The sequence below is a fragment of the Python bivittatus genome, unplaced genomic scaffold, assembly GCF_059951505.1.
Source record: "Python bivittatus isolate LINGU-HERP-01145 unplaced genomic scaffold, Pbiv_v1 ctg000350_np1212, whole genome shotgun sequence".
Lineage (NCBI taxonomy): Eukaryota > Metazoa > Chordata > Lepidosauria > Squamata > Pythonidae > Python > Python bivittatus.
In genome coordinates, this window is record NW_028277074.1 from 40,979,416 (window position 1) to 41,002,130 (window position 22,715).

The following is a 22,715-nucleotide window of genomic DNA, read 5'->3' on the forward strand; positions in this document are numbered from 1 at the left end:
TTAAGAGTACTGGTGGCAAGTGTTTAAATTACTTATATTAAATCTGATTTTGCCACGGTATGCAAAATATGGAACAAAAGTCTCCTGAATTTTCTGTAGTAGTTAATATTAGAAGAATTTTGTGTGCTTCATAAAAGTGTAATACAGGTATTTCCATGCATTTTGCATCTAAAATGACACAGAGATATAGATACGTTTATAAGCCCTCCTCCCAAATATTCCTGCATACTTGGAATATTGCACACCCCACTATGCCCCATCCTGGGAGTTCATGTAGGTGACACTCCTATTGGGATAAAATATGAAAACAAAATAGAACAGCTTTAGATTTGAGGAAGGCTAAACTCTTATTAAAAGATATTACTAAAAAGAAAACCTTAATTAACAAATTTGAAAATACTATGATAAACTGTTGTGAAACTATATTTGTTCAAGTGATAAACTATTGTGAAACTATCTTTGTTTCAATCCAAGCTGATATATAAGGGTAAAAGTCACATTTTTTCCAAAGAATAGGTTGTACTTTATTTTAATTGTATCTTGTACTACTCTGCAAACGTTTCTATGTAATATCTGCATTTTGTAATTTCTATATCTTTTTTTCTGTTTCCTTTTTAAAATAAATAAAAAATTTAAAATCTTTTGTTTTCTAGAATTCATTAAGATCAATGCTGGAGCGTATAGCTGCATATGGACAAGTTGTATTTAGGCTACAAAAGTTTATTGATGAAGTCATGGGTCACAGCTCAGAAAGTGGCATACATGGAACCATATCCACTCCCAAGAAATCTGCAGAAGCCCCTTTCAGAACGTATCAGGCATTTGTGCTAGCTCTCTATAAATATTTCATTAATTTCAAAGAAGAACTTACAGAAATTGAGAGATGCGTAATCAATGAAGGTAAAATAATTGCATTTTAACTGAAAACTTTTATTTTAATCTTCTGAAGTACAAGCTTTCTGTATATGATAATAAAACATGAATTTGCACTTCTTTGTAGACACTACAATCACCCTTTCCATAGTCATAGATAAGTTGTCACATCGATTGGCGCAACTGAAAGTACTTCATAAGGTTTTTAGCACTGGAGTTGCTGAAGTACCACCTGATACTCGCAATGTTGTAAGAGCATCTCATTTGCTCAATACCTTGTACAAAGCAATTCTTGACTATGACAATATTGGAGAAGCCTCTGAACAGACAGTAAGTAAAAAAAAAAAAACTTATTTAATAAGTTTATTTAGTAATTATTCATACTGGAAAAATAAGCTATAGCTTATATTTAAGTTAAATCTATAATCCTTTTGGTTCACAGATGGTTGTTCTACTCTAATGTCATCTTATTAGCCAGGCATATCTGAGTTCTGTTAAGTGTCTGCCCCAAGTGCCCCTCCTGTTCAGAATTAAGACTCCTGCCATGCTGCCCAACCAATCAGAAAAACCAGATATTCTTTTCTTATCTGAAATCAAGTTAAATTATCATTATTATGATTCTCCAGAATTATTGGTTCCTGAGTACCTCTAAACATTCTTCCATTTGTATGTACAAATGATTTATGTATGTCATGGGATGTATGGATACTATAATACTGCACATATTTTACAGCATATTAAATTAAGACTGGAAATTCATTTGTAGATAGTTATACACATAGTATGGATGCACAGATCTATTAAACAGTGAAGAGTTGCTCAGATGAAGCCCCCTGCATATTGCTTAAATAGGATTTTTAAAATTATTTTTAAATTTGGCTGGGATGTAAAGCAATATGTGTGATATTCTGTCCACACAGAATATAGAGCAGCTGTAGAGCAGGTTTTCTACTCTCCCGTTCTTATAACAGCTTCCTAAATTAGAAGTTTGCTAGAATAATATCTTATGGTATCATGTGGGAAAAAGTGGGCTCCAGATTATATACTGAATTTAAAATATACATTATGTTTTGTATGTACAGACATAAGAATTAGCCTTTAGTTCAAGCAAAGTATCTCCCCTATGACTTCAACCCGTCCCACCCGATCACACAGAGAGGGCATGCTTCGGACCCCCTCAGTGAAAGAACTTCGACTGGCGGGGTCCTTCTCTGCGGTAGCCCCTGCTCTTTGGAACATCCTGCCCCCGGAGGTGTGATTAGCCCCCACTCCTGGTCTTCTGTAAGGCTTTGAAGACCTGGTTCTGCCACCTGGCCTGGGGTGGGGTGAGAATACCTCAAGCATGGGGATGGCTAGCCCCATAGAGTCCTTCTGCCTTCAGCCTCAGATTTTTCATCCTCTTGATCTCTCCTTCTTCTTTTTAGTAATGTTTTAAATTAAAGTTTTATGTGTTTATATATTTTATGTTCTAATGTTTGTTGTGAATCGCCCAGAGTTCCCCCGTTGGGGGGAGATGGGCGGCTGAAAAATTAATTAAATAAATAAATAAATAAATTCCACCTAGCATTTTATTTCTCTCACAGTGATTAATCAGATGCCTCTGCTAATAAGCGTCCTGCCATTGTTTCCCTGCAACTGATCTTTAAAGGCATGCTGCCCTCAACTCTCAGGTTGTGGGCTTTTCTAGATACTGGATGTATTTTATAAGCACTCTGTTGGTGCTGTTGTTTCCTAGTGAAGTCACTTAATGTGTATTATTATCCACTTCTCACTATTCTCCATAATTCTCTTTAACATTTCATTTCAGGTCTCTCTTTTGTTTTCTCTGTGGGTTGAAACAGTAAGACCATACCTACAGACAGTGGATGAGTGGATTGTCCATGGTAATTTATTTGATCCTGCTAAAGAATTTATAATTCAGAGGTAATGATAGTGAACGTCTTGTGGATATATTTATATTTTTTATGGTATACATAATTGGCTTGGTGATGATAACGGTGGACCCAAGAGAAACCCTGCATAAGTATGCTTACCATATTCCTAAGTATCCACATCATGTGCAGTTAGAGATTTGTGTAATCCAGCATAGGAAAACTCATTTGTTCATGAAGTTCTAGACTGTGCTTACAAAAAATAGTCACATGACTTTTGATTTATTACTCAGTAACACAACAAAAACTTAGAATTTGGACAGCTGTAACATGCTTAACTTATGTGAAACAGAATCTCAGGAGCTATAGAGAAGAGACAAGCAATATTATGAAATTGAAATAAAAACATTTTCAAAATTTCAGAGAGGAAAATATCAAAGCGGCTGACTAGGGAAAGATGGAGGATGAAACCCTAGGGTAAAAAAAAAAAAGGATGCTTGATGGTTGAATGCAAAGACAATGAAAGTTCTCACTCAAGAATGTCAACAAATAGAGGAATATAAAAAAAAAGATTTAAAAAAAATCAGAAAAATTAAAGGAACATTTACAGATAATTACTGCAGAGTAACTACAGAAGAAGTTTGGTAGAGACAAATGAGGTTATAGGAAGTTGAAAAGACCTTATTGAAATAGTTCATAAATAGGATTCTGTAATGCATAAAACATATGTTTAGAGAATATATTCAGAAATCAGTTCCACTAAAAATTGTGAAATACTAAATTAACAGATCAATTATTAAATAGGCTGCAGTAGGTATAGATGAAATACCAGTTGAATTGTTCAAAACTGCTAGAGAAAAATACAGCTTAAGTGCTGATGGCTATTTGTTAATAAACAGGGAAAAAAACTGTAGCCTAGAAATTTGAAAAAAATTGTATATATATTTGTACCATAGGGGGAAGATGAAAGAGAACGCTTAAATTATTGAACCATTATATTAATTTCTCCAACAAATGGTTTTGCTTGAGATGTTACAAAGAAAATAGAAATGTATATGGAAAAAGAAATGCCAGGTAAATAGGAAGGTTTCAGAAAAGACAGAGACTAATCTAATATGGATAATGAAGAGAGCAAGAGAATACACAAAGATATCCCTTTCCCTTCATTGGGCGCAGCAAGGTCTTTGATTGATCATGTCAGAACATGATATGAGAAGCTACTGTAAGAAGTGAATTTGAAGTAGTTTGAATTAGGGAAGGAAGTGAGGCAAGGTTGCATATTGTTACCATGTCTGTTTGGCTTATGTGAAGAATAAATGATAAGAATGTCACCGTTGGGAGAGATGGCAGCTGGAATTAAAATGTGATGTTGCATCATTCCTATTTTGAGATATGGAAATAATATCACTTTGCTGAAAGACTTAGAATAGCTACTTATGAAAACTGAAAGTGAAAAATCCAAATTAATATTAAATACGAGTTATGACAACCTGCATATTCAATGAATTTACATTTGATTTTGATGAAAGGAAGGTGATAGTTTCTTTGGGTGCAAGACTAGATAAAGATGGACAGTATGCTGGAGAAATAAAGATGAGATTAATTGAAGAATGGAAACCAGTGAAAGCTAATACAAGATCATGAAGTTAGGTAAGGGCATCTTGGTTATAATAAAGATCAGAAGAGTTAAAGCAGGTCTTCCTCATAGGATATATGACTGTGAAAAATGGAGTCTGAGAAAGAGAAAGAAGATATAAGCCTTAAAATTGTGGATTTGGAGAATATGGACTATAAGTAGAACTAGTCAGTTAGTTATGGGTCAGATAAAGGTTAGCTGTTCCCTTGAAGAGTTGTTCAGCAAGCAGGCATTTGTGTACTTTGGGCATAACGTATGCAGGAGCTCGACTAGCAAAAATAATTATGCTCGGCAAAATGTGAGAGTAATTAAAGGGAAAGACAGCAGATGAGTGGATGGACAGGATGAAAGAGAATATTGGCATGTCTTTGAAATAGCTACAAATTATTACCAAATATGGCATGCATTTACACATGCATCAGAAGATAGTTCAGTGGTATCTGACAATCAATCAAATCTAATAAAATAGCAAATTATATCTAGAATAATTGTTTTAATGAATAATACTCTACATTTTACAAGAGTAGTTAAACTGTTATATACATTATACAAGTAATACAATACAGTTCAGTGAAGACTAGTTAACACATTTTAATGTTTTAGTAACCGTAAGTACAATTTTAAAAATTGACATGTTGCTGGGAGAATACTTACAACCAGATTCAGTGGTTTAATTATTTTATTGCTGTTTTGTGTGACGTAACATTACAGTCACTACAGCTACTTGAATTCAGAATATAAAATACGTAAGAACCTTCCTATTTTGGCAACTGATCTCTATATCGTAATTCTAATCTTGGTGTTTTCTCAGTCAGAATGTATGTAGTGCCTTTGAAATTTTAGTTGGCTGTGATGAGTCTTCTTCAAATCTGTTTATCTGCACTGGACCTTAACTTCAGCTGCAGAACTAAAAGCTGCAGATGGTGGATGAATATTCTTCTCTAGTTAGTTGGAAAACCTGTCTTAGATTCTTATTGTAACCACATACATTGTTAATAAAGAAATATATGTAAGTTCCTGAGAAATAACTGACAATCACATGTTTTTCTCTGCAGAAACAAAAATGTTTCAGTAAATCATAGAGATTTTTGGTATGCCACCTACACATTATATAGTGTATCAGAAAAGACTGAGAATGAAGAGAAAATGAGTGATAATGCTAGTGCCAGTTCTGGCAGCGATCAGGCACCATCAAGCAGACAGCATACCATGGTTTCCTTTTTAAAACCTGTGTTAAAGCAGATCATTATGGCTGGGAAGTCCATGCAGTTGTTAAAAAATTTGCAGTGCACGGATGGTTCCCCACAGCCAGCTGCAGCACGAGGTAAAAACTGAATTTCTGCAAAATGCTCCTTTGCTGTGTAATGTTGTACGTCCTGATTTTTAGAATTTTTGTAGCACTGCATGACTTGCATGTAAATTAAAAAATGAACTATTTAGATTGTTAAATAGATAAGTAATATTTCTGATAAACATTCTACAGTTTATGTCTAATTTATGCCTACTTAATTTTAAGCCACTTTTAAATATCAGTGTTTAGACAAAACATTTGACTTGACTTTTACTTTTTAATAAGGGCTTTATATTCATTTTTAGAAAGTGCATTACTAACTAATGGAATTTTCTGCCAGATGATATAACAGGCATTGAGAACTCCGGGGTTTATGTGGCTCTCCAGTCACTTCATTTGTAGCCTCCAGTAGTCCTCTCCTACTACAGCTGGTGAAAATCAAAAGCATGGTTTACTGCCATTTTGGCAATAAACAAGAGAAATGTGGTAAAAGCTCTAAAATATTTAACATTCTTTAATGTTAAAAAATAAACCAACAACTACAAACCCATAAAAAAAAAGCAGAAAATTAGGACCTGTCCGTGCATACAAGACCTTGTACTACCTATTTTGCCCACTTTCTTGCCCTTTAAAATATGTTACTTTGGCCAGTGAAAAGTTGCTGCCTATCAGAGATATGGCAGATTCTCCAGGCAGGTTGCAGAGGCCTATTGGTAAAAAGTTGCTGTTTATTTCTTCCAGTGTTGGAAGAGGTTAGCCTCTTGATACTACATATTGGTGAACATGGATGACAGAATGCTACTTTTCGTGTGTGTCTTGTATGAAGGCTTAGTTTTGATATCAGGTCAGTTCACAATGGAAATAGAATGCCTGAGTTTAATCCAGTAGAATTTTTATTAAGATTTTTTTAGTCAGCTCAAAACATTTTGTCATGTTTATTAAAATCAGGATTAAGCCAGTTGGTGTGGATGATGGCCTGAGATTATAGGACTTGCAGTCCAAAACACCTAGAGATCACTAGGTTGTCCACCCATGGAATAAGTGGTAGCATTAATAAGGAATTAAATTAAAATGACCTTATCCACCTCAAATCGGAGACTATTTGTGCCTGAATCAAGATTTGTACCATCAGTTAATTTTTGGAGGAAAGGTATAAGGAGCTATAATTGTATTATTTTTTAATAAATTAAGATGAAATCTGTAGGCCAGTAGAGGCAGCTGAGATAACAAGCCAGCCTAGGTTTAGAGTGATAGATAGATAGATAGATAGATACAGGCTTTTAAAAATTCTATTAGCAGGAAATTTCTATTAACAGGAATTTTTTTATATGTTTACACCCTGCTGCAATCCTGCATGACTCTGAGCAGTTTACAGGAACATATAAATCAGTAAACCACCCACAGTTAGATTAAAATAATAAAAATCTTTAAAACATATTAAAAAATAAATGTAAAGCCAGGTGTCAAGATCCAGATGCCCTCCAGAGGAGTTCCGTTTTTGGTTGCTTCCAGAAGGCAGCCTCAGACAGAGTTAAGTTACACTTCAAAAGGAGGCCATTCCAGAGGGTTGGCTCTGCTGCAGAAAAGCAGTGTCTCTGGCACATCAGCTGAAACTGGGTGAAGACTCCTCTAGTGACAGCTTCCATCTGCTGCTCCAGCAAGAGCCATGAGTCCAGGAAGACCCCCCAGTCATAGATCTGCTCCTTCATGTTAGTGCTTGCTTTTTATTTAGTTAGTTACAAAATGTAGATGGTTGCCCATCTCACTATTGTAGCTCTGGTTGGCTAACAAGAAATTTAATTAACTCAGATTAATTTAAAAAATAAATTACAGCCAGAATCAGTATATCATGTGTTAGAAGTTCAAATAATTCATTCTATCTTAAAATTAATAAATCCTAATCATCAAACAATCAGGGTTCACCTAACACCCTGGCCCAAATGACAACCAGGTCTTTAGTGCCTTGGCTTCCCCATCTGGAGATACCATTGGAGCTGCCAGAAAACCCCAATGGGCAGTTAGTAACTTGCTAGGATTCAACCTTACCCTGTTCTCTCCATCCAGATCCTCATAGCCTTCAGACACCAGCATACAGCAGCATCATTACATGCATGCATTTCATTTTGGATCTTTATACTGTAACACACACTATCTCAACAATGTTTAAGAGGTCAAAACAGACATCCATTCTGAAGAAGAACATACAGGTCAAAATTAGGAAGCCATTGTCTACCTCTTAAGCATGTTTAAGTGATTAAGGCTGTTAAGTCTCTGCAACTCTTGGGCATCTGAAGATGAAATGAAAAACGTCTTAAATACAGTGTGTCACCCTTAGTTGACATAGTATATTAAGCCATTGTCTTGTTTTATTATTGTTACTGCTAAAAAAAATCAGTGCTTCTAGTTCAGGTTCCCCCTTATGTTTTGTTTGACCAGTTAGATTGATTTCATTGTCAGTGTAGACAAAAGCTTCAAGTGGTTTATTTCTTTCTGGTTTATATGAACGATGGTCTTGAAGAAATAATCTATGTTTCAATGTTCAGGTGCAGAAAGGAAGAGCTTGTACGTGTTATTTTTGGAGTCTGTGCAATTGCGTCTACGTCATGGGGACGAACATATTCAAGATACTTTTATAGAACAACGGGCTACTAAGGAAAGCCTAATAAAGATGCAGTCTATTGCAGAAAGACATTTAGAATTGGATAATATTCATGATCCTTTATTGGCTATTAATTTTGCAAGGTAATATAAGAGATTCAGTATATATTTTTTGTCCTTTCTAATTTTTCAAACATCAGTCTGATTCTACCAGACAAATATGGGGGAGTTCCTGCTACTCCATAACCATATACATGATTTGGAACACAATACCAGGTAGCTTATCAACAAGTTAAATCTTTAGAACTCATACATTGTTAACCTTTATTATGCTCATTACTGTCTGCTATAACAGTTGTCAGGATATTGTATCCAAAATGTAAATACATAAGATAATAAATTGTTTAAATAAATAACAATAACAGAAGTATGACAGTATGCCAAAATACAATAGAGAGTGAAGTTTGGTTAATAAACCAAAATTGAGTAAAAGAGAAAGAGCTGGTTCCAGACCAAACTCAGTAATGATTCAGTTTAGTAATGACTGAAAATGTAATGCCAAGCTTAATTGTGCCAGAGATTGGAGCTAAGAAGGAAAGAGGTTGTAGGTCAGAGTTCCCTGTTCTGAATGTCAAAATAAGTTGGGAAATCCTCAGGAGATATTATTATTAAAAACATATACAGAAGCATAACCTATTTCTAATTTTACAGTATTTCCTCTCTTAGAAAAGTTATGTTACCAGTTTGGTGCTTGGAGGCAATTAAGTATTAATCATATGATCTTTCATAGGTTCTAAGAGCTTGTATTTCTTTCATTCTCTCCCTCTATTCATAGAGGTTGGATGTCTTTCTGAATGGATGTCCCAAATCATAAAAAATGTATATAAAACATATAACTCATCTGGTTAAAGATTCCGTTTGTTGAATTCAGTTCCGTCTATCTAGTAAAAAAAGTTTACGGTGCTAGCATGACCAGATAATTTAGAACCTTCATTTATATGGCTTATGATAGCAAGAAATGTTTTAAGTCCTCTGATGTCACTGTACACTTTGCTAGTACAGGTAGTCCTTGACCTATGACCATTCGGTCAGTGACTGTTCACTGAATGAATGGTGGTTATGACTGGTCCTTGGAGTTCCAGCTGTCCCAGCACCCCCATGGTCACATGATCATGATCTGGGTGCTTGGCAACCTATTCGCACTTACGACCGGTTGCCAAGTGCCCCATGATCACATGATTGCCATTTGGAACCTTCCCTGCTGGTTTCCCCAAAAAGTCAATGGGGAAGTCAGCAGGGAAGGTCACAAGTCACTGGGGCAAGTCTCTTCCACCTGCGCACCCTCCCCTAGCTCCTCTGCGCTTGTGCCACTCCGGCCACTCGTACACCCCTGTGCACCCTCCCTGACCTGTGCCAAACCCTAGTGCACCCTCCCCTGCCCAGGTGGTGCCTCTCGCACACCCTCATGCATCCTCCCTGACCCACGCGGCACCTCTTGTGACCTCCTCACACTTTCGTGCACCCTCCCTGACCTGTGCTGCACCTTGCGCATCCTCTGCAAACCTCCCCAACCCGTGTGGTGCCTCTTGCGCACCCCTTGTACCCTTGCAACCCTCCCCAACCCGCATAGTGGCTCTCACGCATACCCTCCCGCACCATCCCTGACCTGTGCAGCACCTCTCACGTTGATGCTGGTTTCTGTCTATAGTGGCTTTTTCATTTTGTTGAACATATTGAATTCTGAATTTTTAGTATGCTTTTTTATGTGCAAAAAAGTTCCAGCATATAGTGTCAGTTATTGCTCCTGATAGTTTTAACTAAGCCATAGTAATTGCATTTAGATATCTGAAGAAGACAGTCAAACTTTCCTGGTAATTGTTTTTCCTGCTGTTAAATACAGAGCAATTTATATGTTATTTGCTAAAGGAGAAAGTGTCTTCCTTTTTACTAAATTAATATTATACAGAATTAAATATACCATAACAGTATCAATATTAATAGACTTGAATAGTAACTCAATATAATATAGCATAGTTACATACTCAAAGTTATAATTTACACATCATTATGCCAGTATCGAGGCTTCTCTGGTAAATAATTCTTACCAGCAAACAAGCAAGAAGGACTGAGAACATAAGATGGTCTTTTCCAAATCATAAAATCCTAATCTTTCAAATACTTTATTTTTCTCAAAATGTATATTTAATGATAGAATAAATACAGTAGAATCATATTTGTATATTATCAGTTTTTCAGGAGCAGTTCCTTTTCTTATACAGCTGTTTCCTAACATAAATCTCAGTAGTCTGATATCTTACATATTTTTTTAAAAAAACTGTCCAATAAATGTGAAGATTAGGCAGGCTTTATTTATCCTACACTAAACGGATACCCCAGTTTATTTCAGATGTGTCCAAATAATATAACGTCTTTAGGAACTATGTTTTCCCCCCATTATCGCCAAACAATCATCATGGAGAAAAACTATCTGTGTGGTCGCTAAGAATCAACACTGACTTGATGACGCATAATCAGTTGCCAGACAAAAAACAAAACAGCTACAGAACCTGTGGAAATCTGTCTCTCAAAATTAGAGACCATTTGTTATCCATAGTTTGCTTATCTCGAGCATATTTATACAAATTTTGTATTTACATACTGGAATTAAAATGGAGGATCTAAAGTTAATATATGTATTATATATATATATATATATTTTGCAGGCTATATCTGGATCAGGGTAACATACATGAGACGCTTACTGCTGGTGATGTTTGTGTGGACAGGTCATCCGAATCAGTTACATGCCAGACGTTTGAGCTGACGCTGAGATCTTGTCTTTACCCTCACATTAACAAGCAGTATCTAGAGTGTTGTGGAAATTTAATGCAAACTTTGAAGAAAGATTACAGGTAAGAATTTATGTAAGCTGCCAGTTATGACATGTAGCTAATATATATTTTCAGTATGCTGCAGTAGACATTTCCTTGTTCAGCTTAAGTCCAAGTCCTTCTTGTTTATTCTTCAGCTGGTAGAAGAAATATCCTAGTGGCTATGACTACTTAGTATTGTGATAGATGGTTTGAAAGAGGGGACCAGATTGCAATTTTTATTTCTTATCTATTTTTTTTTTAGCAAAAACATTCAGAATCTGAAGGAAGAAAATAAGTTCACAAAGTTCTACTAGATGTATATATTCAGATTTCAGGAAATATATGCAGGCATGTATGATTTGCATATTTCAGATATAAGAATTGATTTACATATGGTTTTACTCAAGAAGAAAGCAGAAATGACAGACGTCACCTGCATCAAAGCAGTTTTCTTTTTTGAAAGGTTATTGAATTAACTTCATTGTGTATGGGTGTCCAAACTAACCTAATTAAATAGGAACATTTGATGTATAGCTGATAGCTAGATTTAATATTAGAGAGCCAGTTTGGTGTAATGGTTAAGGCACCAGGCTAGAAACTGGGAGACCATGAGTTCTAGTCCTGCCTTAGGCACCAAGCCAGCTGGGTGATCTTGGGCCAGTCACTCTCTCTCAGCCCTAGGAAGGAGGCAAAGGCAAACCACTTCTGAAATCTTGCCAAGAAAGCTGCAGGGACTTGTCCAGGCAGTCGCATGGAATCCACACTGACTTGAAGGCACATGCACACACACAAAAGATTTAATATTATGTTAAGTTGAAACTATAGGGAGAAGTATCAGTAACTGGGTGTAATTAACTGTTACTGTATGTAACTTCTAAACATACATATTTCAGCCACCAAAAAAGTTTTGTGGAGGTGTACTTGTTAACATAATTTTACCTATTTTGAGCATCTTTGAAAGCAATAAAACATGGGATTAAATAAATGACATGTGAATGGTGTAGAACTGGGATCCTCACCATAACTTCATAGGCTATAATATACATATAGACATGTATTTTTGCACTCACTGAAATTTCTTGCATGTCCTGATTTTAAAAGCATGTTTATTTTGTGTGGCTACAAAGTGGAGCACTTGTATAGCATACTCCATCATCTTCAGTCTCTTTCTCAGGAATGTTGCTGTGCCCTACATGTTTCTAGATATATTTTTATGTTGCTGGATGATCTGACTAGTGACAGAGAAAACTGTAGGACACCCTGGTATGGCTTGGAAAGGCCTGTAGGTGACAAAGATATAAGCATTCTGACCTTAAATATCCATAGGAGCTACTTACTTACTTTTAAATTTTGCAAAAAAAAAAAAAAAAAAAGTGCTTTCCCTGGAAAATAAAGCAATTCACCTTCAGGATATAGTTCAGAGTTTTTAACTGGTTTGGTCCAACCAACCCATTTTGAGAAATAAGGAAATAGCATCAGTTTTGGGTAGTGATAGTTTAATTTCATTGTTATGCTGGAATATTTATGAATATTCAAAATAATTAGGACATAATACATCTGAAAAATAGTTTGGAGTTCTTTGTAGAGAAATTTGTAATGACAGATTAAAGTTTCTTTGTATCAGCTTAGTCTAATCTAGGGGTCAGCAACCTTCTTCTGAATAGGAGTCAGAGACCATGCCACCAACATTTCCATTGACTGTTGCTCCACCTGCACCATGGTAGTTGGTCTAGCTGTCACTAAAATGGCCACCCAGGGAGGTGGCAAACACTCTCTCCCTCTCTCTTGCATGCTGGGTGAATATATTCTTTTTTGGGACTGTGGGCTGGATGGTTTTGGGTGATGGTCCACCTTCAGCCTGCGTGCCATTGATTGCCAACCCCTGGTCTAAACTGAGAGATATAAGCTCTTCAAGCAACTTAGTATCTCATGTGGTTTCATGATATCTACCTGATCAATTTGGCTAGGGCTGGGCAGAGGAAAGCATTGCATAAAAAGGGAAGTAGCTCAGCAGCTGAAGTATAGATGTAGAATACAGGTAGTCCTTGGCTTATGTCCATTCATTCAGTAACCATTCAAAGTTACGGTAGCACTGAAAAACATGGATGTATGGCTGGTCCTCTAAATTCTGGCCATTGTAGCATCCCTGCAGTCACACGATTGCACTCTGGGTGCTCAGGTGCCCAGCTTGCGATTACAACCTTGCAGGGACCCCTGGTCACGTGATTGCCAATCATGACCTTCCCTCCTACCCTCCCATAAGCAAAGTCAATGGGGAAGCCAGCAGGGAAGGTTGTAAGTTGCTCCAGTAAGCCACTCCTGCTTTTTCTCCCGCCTGCAGAAGCCACCCTGTGCCGGCCCTCCCGACTCATGGTCTGCCTATGCTGACCCTCCCCAGCCTTCCCCAACCCACACGCGCTGGATCTCCCAGGGCCTCCCCGGCCTCCCCCCCCACCCCCTGCGGCACCTCTGCACTCCTTACCTGGGATTCCCACCTCTTCCCGCTTAATAACCCGCATGTCTTGAGGTTATGACAGCTGCTGGGATTGCCGTTGCTAAGTGATGCAGTCACGTGACATCACAACTGCATTGCTTAGTGATGGCAGTCCCAGTCCCAATTGCCATTATAACCCAAGGGCTACCTGTGGACTTAAAATTATGACTTCTGTGCAGCTACAGGTAGGTAAAAAGAATTTGGAAGAAGGTGAGATGCTTGTTGCAAGAAAACATAATTGATAAAGAAATAAGTTAGATGATGAGAATGTTGGGCAAGCACCATAAGATATTGTATTCTGTAAAACATAAATAAATGGATCTGAAATTAGGTCTCTTGAATGACATAATTTATTGAGATTTACAATTTTTAAAGTAAATATAGTTGAATTCCATTATATTAGTCTTACATCTACAGTTTCATTGCATAACTGAAGCACTGAAATGTACATTATGATGAAATTTGTATTTCTTGCTTAGGCTGGTAGAATACCTGCAGGCAATGAGAAACTTTTTCTTACTTGAGGCTGGTGATACAATGTATGACTTCTACACATCTATTTTTGATAAAATTCGAGAGAAAGACACATGGCAGAGTGAAGCATTCCTAAATGTCCAGCTTCAAGAAGCAGTTGGACAACGTTATCCAGAGGATAGTTTAAGGTAATAAAGTAACTATATCTAATAGAGGAGGAAGGATTTGCTATAGGTGTGCCACTTCTGTTGTAAAAGGAATTGAATTTTAAATGCATTGTAATGGCATATGAAGCATATTAGCATGTTCTACTTCTGTGAGGTTAACATAAACTAAGTTAATGTAAGTTGAATGTGAATGAAGGCATATAGTTGCATGTTAATACTACCGGGGCTATTGCTAATAGTAAGGGAGATCTTGGTAATGGGCTTAGTTGTAATTTGGCTCTAATTTAGGATGAGTGAATTTTTAGAGGTTAAAATTAAGAAAAGTTCATATGTAATGACTAGGAAACCTCAGTTTTAAATGATTTGAAGCAGCCACTGATCACATCAGTTTAAGAACAAGTACCAGTGTCTGGTTTAGAATGTAACCGTTTCTGTGATACCTAATATCCCATGTCGAAATCAAATTTCTCATTACAAAGTTTGCAACAGAAGTAATTGTGGATGGTGGATCTTATCTGAAAACTTTTGTATTGAATTTCATTAACCAGATAGACATCTACCTTTGAATAAACAGTTGATAATGGACACATGTTTTTGTATATAGGTTGTCAATTCTATGTGAAAATATTGATATAGCAAAGAAGAAGTTGCCTGTTCATACACTAGATGGCTTAATACTGAGTTACAAGGTAATACTTGCTTGTACTGAAATGAAAGATTTAATATTAAAGGTAAAAGGATACTAAAAAAGATTTTTTGTTTTGTTTTCCTACTCAGGTCCCTTGGCCAGTGGATATAGTTATAAGCGTTGAGTGTCAAAAAATCTATAATCAAGTCTTTCTCTTATTGTTACAAATAAAGTGGGCCAAATACAGTCTGGATGTGTTGAGGTTTCATGGTAAGAGGATTGATGGATATGTTTAATTCTTTATAATGGAAATATAATTCTAAAAACCATACTACCTCCAGCTTCTACAGAAGTTTACCTGAAATAATGGACATTTGAATGCATTTGTATGAATGGTGTAAATTGACCCATGTGATGTAAAAACATTGGTTACACAATTATGCAAATGACAGAAACTATGTCAGATACTTAAGCTTGGGCTTAATGGACATTTGGCTTCAACAAATACTCCTTTTGCCTAAATAGTTTGTTAAATCAAGGTTTTACTGCAGTGTAGAGACTTTAAATTCTGAGATCAAATGAACATAAGAAGGACAAAAGTAACATTGCAGTGCACGGTCATCATTCTACTTAACTGTGCCTTTTATCAGGATACTGTATTTAATCCCCCTTTGCTTCTTCATACACCTAAACTGTCAATCTTTACCAAGCAAGGATTCATATTCTCCACTGCATTATTTTGGGCAGGATTTCAAAATTATATTAATGTTTATTATTTTAGTAATTAGCAATATTTTTGTACTCTTCCAATCAAATTACTCTGGGTAGTATGCAGAGTTATTACAAGATTATTAATACCTTCCTGTGGTTCACAGATGATGTCATCTTGATTTGGCTGCATAAGGCTGTACTCACAGAATATAAGTTTGCCAAAGTAAAATAGATATGATTAGCTGAAATCTGGCAAATAAATAAATAATCTGTAACTAAAGGGATCACTAAATATGTTATGCAAATTTTGCTACATTTGTGTATCTTGTATAGTTTATTCTGTGTAATTATGAGAAAAACTAGTGAAGAAATATGCAAGGTCCTGCTTGAAACTCAAACATATATTTGTAGAATCTAAATATTTGAGAGAGACCTCAGATGTCATCCATTGCATCGTATCATTTAGTCAAACCATCAAATGGTAATCAAGTCTGCATTGGAGACCATTGCTGTGGTGGGGTTTATAGAAGTCATGACATTCTTCAGAATGTTTAGATGAAACCCTCCTTAAAACATTCAGAACTCTGTAATGGCTAGAATTACAAACTTCCTATTATTTTGATTAAAGTTGAAATGCTCATGTTGGCTTTTGTTTTCCATGTTGCAAAACCTGGGAGAGTCATAACTTTAATTCACATTACTTCTTATTTATCAGAAATATAAATATAATAATAATAATATTCTTTTGGTAGTCACAGCATCAGTGATTATAAACAATTAAAAGTCATTGTACGAGATTACATTAGAATGTTACTGTTAAGTAACTACTATATATCTTAGTTTAATAAAAAGTTGTTTGAAGACATGTTGTTTAGCTTATAATTTAAAAATCCCTTAATGCTGTGTTTTAATTCCTTGTGTTCTCAGTGCCAATTGAGTTAGACCTCTAGAGTAATAGGAAGGAGAGGGTGCTATTGTGCTTATGTACTGCTTACGGACTTTGTGTTGAATATGTGGAAAGAAAGTTGGGGTACATGAATCCTTGGTCAAATCTTGCCTGGCTGTTAATTGTAATTACAATCTTGTCCTGCTTTTTGCTATCTTTACATCATGCCATTGCTCTCCTCTGTTCTTTGAATATGTATTTTAAAGTGGTACATTCAGAAAGCTGGACTTTTCACCTAAAAATGTAGTTGTGAGAGGAGTTGTAATTTATACTGTTTTGCTTTTTTCCTAATATGTTATTTTATTGCATTTCCTTCTTAAGAACTAGTCAGAGCAGCAGAAAAGCCCCAGAATAACAGAGGTACTGTACTTGATCAAGAAGCAGTTCTTCAGTTTGGATTTCAGTTGGAGCCCATTAAACAACAAACTCATCGTATGTTTCTTTTAAGAATGAAACTCATGCACTTTGTTAACAGCCTGCACAACTACATTATGACTAGGGTATGTGATGCACAATACATTTCAGTAAGATTAGAAATAACTTTTTGTAAACAATCTGAAGTGATTTTGGACTGTTTCTTAGTTTGTATAGCAAAAGTACTGCACATTTTTATCTGGGCTTTAATTAAAAGTTAGATATATGATTTCATGCTCAGTTTAGTGTCTGTTCAGATTTTAAATACCAAATTCTGCTAAAATAAAATGGCTTTCAAATGCATGATTACTTCTTCTGTAATATATCCTGGCTAATAACAAGCACTGCAAAGTAAATTTATTAGCCACGTCAATTTAGCTTTAGTTTGCATTCTAAACTATTCCAGATGTATTGTTGTTATATCTGCTGATAGGAATATAGAGGGAAAACCAGTATTTATTCTTCATGTAATAACAATAATTTGTATCCTTCCCAAATAATATTTACAATTGGAAATAAAAAATTCAGATTCTTACTTAGAGTCATACTTCCTGACAAATATTCAAGGCCAACATAACATTTCCAGGCTATAGCTACATTTTAGGGATTCTTTCTTAGATGTGGTTCCCTATTATATCATCATTTTAAAAAACAGTGGGTTAAGTTCTGAAACTCTGCTTGTTTTAATCTGGGGAGTGCATTCATTACCCTAACGATCTAACTGCCATTTGTTGTAATAAGAAATGCCTTGTACTCTTAAAAATTGAACTCTCTGGAGAAAATTACAGTGCAAAGATTTTTCATCTAGAGAAAAGGGATTTAAATGCAAATTTTGGTTCATTATACGTTTTCCTCCTTTTACAAGATTCTTCATAGTACAGGTTTGGAGTTCCAACATCAAGTAGAAGAAGCAAAAGATTTAGATCAATTAATCAAAATACATTATAGATACCTTTCTACAATCCATGATCGTTGCCTCCTGAGAGAAAAGGTATGTCAAATAATGCATATAATATTTGTAAGGGGCTGGGAATTACTAATTTCTAACATCTAACAACTAATTTAAATCATAATGAATGAAAATTGATATTTGGAATCTTCATCTTTAAATGGTCACATTGACCACATAGAATAATACTGCCAGTCTGTCCCATACTTCAGTAAAAAGCAAGTTCATAGGTGAAGACTTAATACATATCAATCCAGGATTGTAAATCAGGTATAGCAGATTTTTTTCACCAGTCTTTTTGGTCACATCTCATGCATGGTAATCCAGAGTTCTTCATGGATTGGCAAATTCCAGTTTTTCAGTATGTAGCTCAAAACCATATTGAAATGTTTAAGTGTTATTTTCCCCAAAACTGATTTAATAAACTAATAACCAAGCTTTATAATTAAGACAGGCCAATGTGGAACAGGCCTACAGCTCCAGTATATTACAACATACTGATTATCAACCCTTGCTAAGCATCCTTCTGTTGAATAAATCTCATTTTAAGATCATAAGACATATTTAATATTTATAAAAAAAACTAATTGGCTTGTGAAAACAGGGACAAACGTTTCCTAATTCTTTCTACAACACAGTAGTTGTTTTTTATGTTAGCAACAGTGTTCAGCAATAAAATCAAGTGATACCTCTCATAATCATCAAGACCAGCCTCAAAACAACAGTTATAAAAGGTTTGTTAACTGAAGAACCTCCAGTTATATTGGAATAAGAAAATCAATAATTCAGTAAGAAAAAACATCTGGTCCAGGAACCTTATCTTTTGTCATTAACTTAAAAGTTATCTGTTCTTGAAGTGATGATTGTGCGGCTAAATAATTGTAAAGAAATTTATCCCCCAAATCTTTAATATGATCTTCTAAGACCCTTGTATCTGCATTTTAAAATCAAATATAAAAATGAAAAAGTGTTGGTTTATCAAATTCTAGTCATCATATACTTTATCCTGATAATCCTTAGTAGAGATACTATTATTTGGTTGGTATTGTTTCAGTCTAGAAGCCAATAATTTACTGCTTTTTTCTCATCGCTCCTGATAATGTTGTTTTATATGATCCAGTGAGTATTGGGTGTCTAGCATTTGATAATGTTCCATTTTAGCAGAGAAACATTTTATATAATCCCACCATAGACGGTCTCACATTCAATAATTCCTTAATTTCTTTTTCTAACTTCTCATATTCCAGTTTTTCTTTCTTATTTTTCCAATTTGATATATTTGCCTTAAAAGCACCCCAATCAGTAGATTGCAGAATTCCTATTTCAAAATTGTGCTTCATTTCTTTTATGAATTATGAAGCCTTCAATAACTGTAGGATACTGCAAGGGCAGAAAATGATAGAGGCATAGCAAATGGTGTTATTGTAAATGAAATTAATTAAAATTTCCTCTTTTTTCCTATCTTTTGCCTTTCATTTATTTAGCTTACTACTTTTTATTGTTTACTGCTGTTGTATTGTTTGGGGTAACATTGCTTATCCAAAAGGGATGCGAGATAGATCGATCGGTCGGTCGGTCGATAGTCAGTCCAGTGCAGCACAGAATTCATTTATAAGATTAGGTTGTTATTTTCCTGTTTAAACTTTTGCTCATCTGGGAAAAAGAGTTTGGTTTTCAAAGTTAATACAGTAAATACTGTAAAAGGAGGTTTGTAGTTCTTTCCTTCTTTCTTGGGAAAAAAAAAATGTAGTTTTCAGGACTTTTTGCTCCTTTGGTTTATTTAGCTTAGTGTATTTAGAAGTATAATGTATTTTGGTATAGGTCCATGATCAAATCTTTTTTTTCCCTGTAAATGTGTTTGGAATATGGGTATTTCCTCTAATGTGACTATCTGCTTTGCTTTACTTTTCTTCATGCTATCCATTCCTAAAGACTCTGGGTGGCTAACAGTCTTATTTGTGTTGTAAAAATAAATAGTTACAAAAATATCTCTCTCCTAAATAAAAGTAACCAAATCACGAGATATATTAAACCAGTAAATATACTCAATATACTAATATACTCAAAAATGTTCATTGGTCTGACATTTCACATAGTTTCACATAGAAATTAAAATTGGAAAAATTATTCTTTTAACTCTCTTTCCTTATACATTTGTTTCATGAATTATATAATAAATTGCCACATTCTAGAACAGGATTGGAAGTACTTCATCTGTGAACTTCAGTGTACCAGGGCTTGATTGTGGTCATTAGATTCATGCTGCCAGGTTTTTACCATTTTTCCAAAAAATTAACCACAGTGGGATGTAAAAGTTTTAATTCGTGATAAAACAATTTGTTTTTCAAGGAACATTGGCTTTATAAGCTAATCATGTTCATGAATAGAGGCTATCTACGTGGTATGTCAAATAGATACCAAGATCACAAGAAAACCTTAAAAGACATAAAGCTTCTGGTTGGGAAGCTGTTTTAGGAACAATTGAATAATAAGCAACTGTTTTTAAATAAATGAAGAATGGAATATGTGTCAGTGAATATACTAGCTTGAATCTCTACATAAAACTGTGATAGAAGCTGTTACCTTTTAAATTTCATTTCCAGGTTAGTTTTGTGAAAGAAGCAATAATGAAAGTTCTGAACCTAGTATTGATGTTTGCAGATCGTTGGCAAGCTGGTTTGGGAGCTTGGAAGTAAGTACCTGCTCAATCATATGCATCACAATTAGTTTACAGAATTGGGACTTTTTTTTACTGACATTTATTCTTTGTGTGAAGCCTTACGAGTAAGATGCAGTATAGTGTTGACAGACTAATCGTGTAGGCCACAATGGAATTCATTTACATTGGATCTTATCACTTCTGGACACATGTTAGCTTCACAATCAGTGTGTCTTTTAAGCATCATGTTGTAAATTGTACATTCAGAAAATAAATTAGATGCAATCAACAATAAAAGGAATTACATTATTGGAGCCCTTTTCTCTGTGGTACCAAATATCTATTTGGTTTGAATTCTCTTATATCGAGAAATGTTGAACATCTTGAAATATCATTTGAAGTGTTTTCAGCTTGTGAAAATTAGGGTGTATCAACTATTACTTAGTATGGTCCTGTAGAGATGCACAGGCATCTTTCTGGCATCAAATAATTTGGTATTGTCTGTGGGTATTCTGGGTATAAATCTGGATATAAAATCTGGGTATAAAAAATAGCCATCAGCTGTATCCAGAGAACTAAAATTTAATTCTCTTGTTGCTTGCTTCAAATTGTGATTTTTAAGAATAGTTTCAGCAATGGTTTATGGGTTGCCCCTGAGAAGCAGTCACGACTATGATTATACATTTACTTCGTTAATGGGGCATCTGTAGCAAACTGTGTATATAAAACATACAATGTAAGAATAGGGTTATATCCCATGAATTTGCTGTAGGTTATGAGTGCTTTGACATACATATCCAGTCATCCAACCTGAATGGTAAATATCACATATCTAAAAAGCATGCATCATTGTGGGAAACATAGCATGATAAGAATAAATTAGAGTTTACAAGGTAGAGTGAATTGTTCCACCAACTCTTCAAGGTAAACTTTGTTGCAAGTGATAAAGCCTTGAACGATTTGTATGATACATGATTGAAAGTAATACAAAGGATAAAAGATTGAGTTAACAAAGTGCCTGTACCTTTGTAATAAAAACATTTCCTGTTTAAAGCTTTGTACTACAGATATTTTTATGTTATCGCTCAGAAAGTAATAGTATTTTTTCCCCAAAACAACTTGATTTTTGTTTGTACTGCCTGCCTAACTTATCTTTCATTATTTTTAGGATGGAATCCATAACGAAGATGGAATCAGATTTTAAAAACTGCCATATGTTTCTTGTGACAGTACTAAACAAAGCAGTCTGTAGAGGCTCTTTTCCACATTGTGAGTATGCAGGGAATAAAGTCTTTTTTTTTAAATAAACATTGTTAAACATTTAGAATAAAGCATGCAGTACTACTTTCTTAATACTTGTAGCCCCAAATACTCTTAATCATAGTATTAGCTACCAGAAAATAATTATATCCTATGTTGTGGAATATTGGTATTCGTTAATAAGAATGTTGTTAGAAATATGTGTAACTTAACTGTAATTTGTACAAAGTATATCATAGTTTTATCTACCTGTGATATGTTTTGTTTGAAAGGCAATTTCCTCTATTTTGATCCTAAATACTTTACTCTTTTTTGATTCACAGTGGAATCTTTAGCTTTGTCACTCATGGCTGGAATGGAACAAACTTAGCATGACATACAAGCATGAAATTATACACAAGCAACAACTTCTTTGAAACATTGTGGTATTAGCTGAAATGTCCTTTGATTTATGTTGCAGGCACTTCGTTTTGATTGGTCACAGTATTTCAGTCCTAGGTTTCTCACATATATGTACAAATGTATAGATAATACACTTGAAACTGTACAAATGTAAATAATGAAACTATGATTAATTTTATATGTGAAATGTTTTTCTGACCAAGCCATATTTTTGTTTTCCTCTGTGAGACACAAACAGCAAAACAAATGTTGTAAAACAAACCTTTTAAATATTTCCATTAACTCTATATTAGTGCATAAGTTATCAATTATCCCTAAATATAATACTAGTGATGTTGGATTGAGTTTCCTTTTCCCCTCTTCAGTATATAATTATTTTGATTAAATTAAATTCACAACTGTAGTGGCTGTGATAAATATCAAATTTCAATAAAATTGGCACTGGAAAAGTACCTTAGGATTTATTAAC

At 34.9% G+C, this 22,715-nt stretch overlaps 1 protein-coding gene across 1 annotated transcript in view; it reads left to right on the plus strand.

Annotated features, from left to right (window-relative positions):
* TUBGCP5 (tubulin gamma complex component 5) overlaps window positions 1–22,715 on the plus strand; it is a 35,829-nt gene extending 13,114 nt beyond the window's left edge. Inside the window, exons 10-23 of the mRNA XM_088144995.1 lie at window positions 654–900; window positions 1,001–1,203; window positions 2,681–2,796; window positions 5,436–5,704; window positions 8,215–8,413; window positions 10,993–11,181; window positions 14,116–14,298; window positions 14,882–14,966; window positions 15,055–15,175; window positions 16,884–17,062; window positions 17,842–17,967; window positions 20,529–20,617; window positions 21,753–21,853; window positions 22,168–22,715. Of these exons, the coding sequence (XP_088001121.1) occupies window positions 654–900; window positions 1,001–1,203; window positions 2,681–2,796; window positions 5,436–5,704; window positions 8,215–8,413; window positions 10,993–11,181; window positions 14,116–14,298; window positions 14,882–14,966; window positions 15,055–15,175; window positions 16,884–17,062; window positions 17,842–17,967; window positions 20,529–20,617; window positions 21,753–21,853; window positions 22,168–22,214 (2,154 nt within the window). The 3' untranslated portion in view covers window positions 22,215–22,715. The remainder of the gene's footprint in view (window positions 1–653; window positions 901–1,000; window positions 1,204–2,680; window positions 2,797–5,435; window positions 5,705–8,214; window positions 8,414–10,992; window positions 11,182–14,115; window positions 14,299–14,881; window positions 14,967–15,054; window positions 15,176–16,883; window positions 17,063–17,841; window positions 17,968–20,528; window positions 20,618–21,752; window positions 21,854–22,167) is intronic.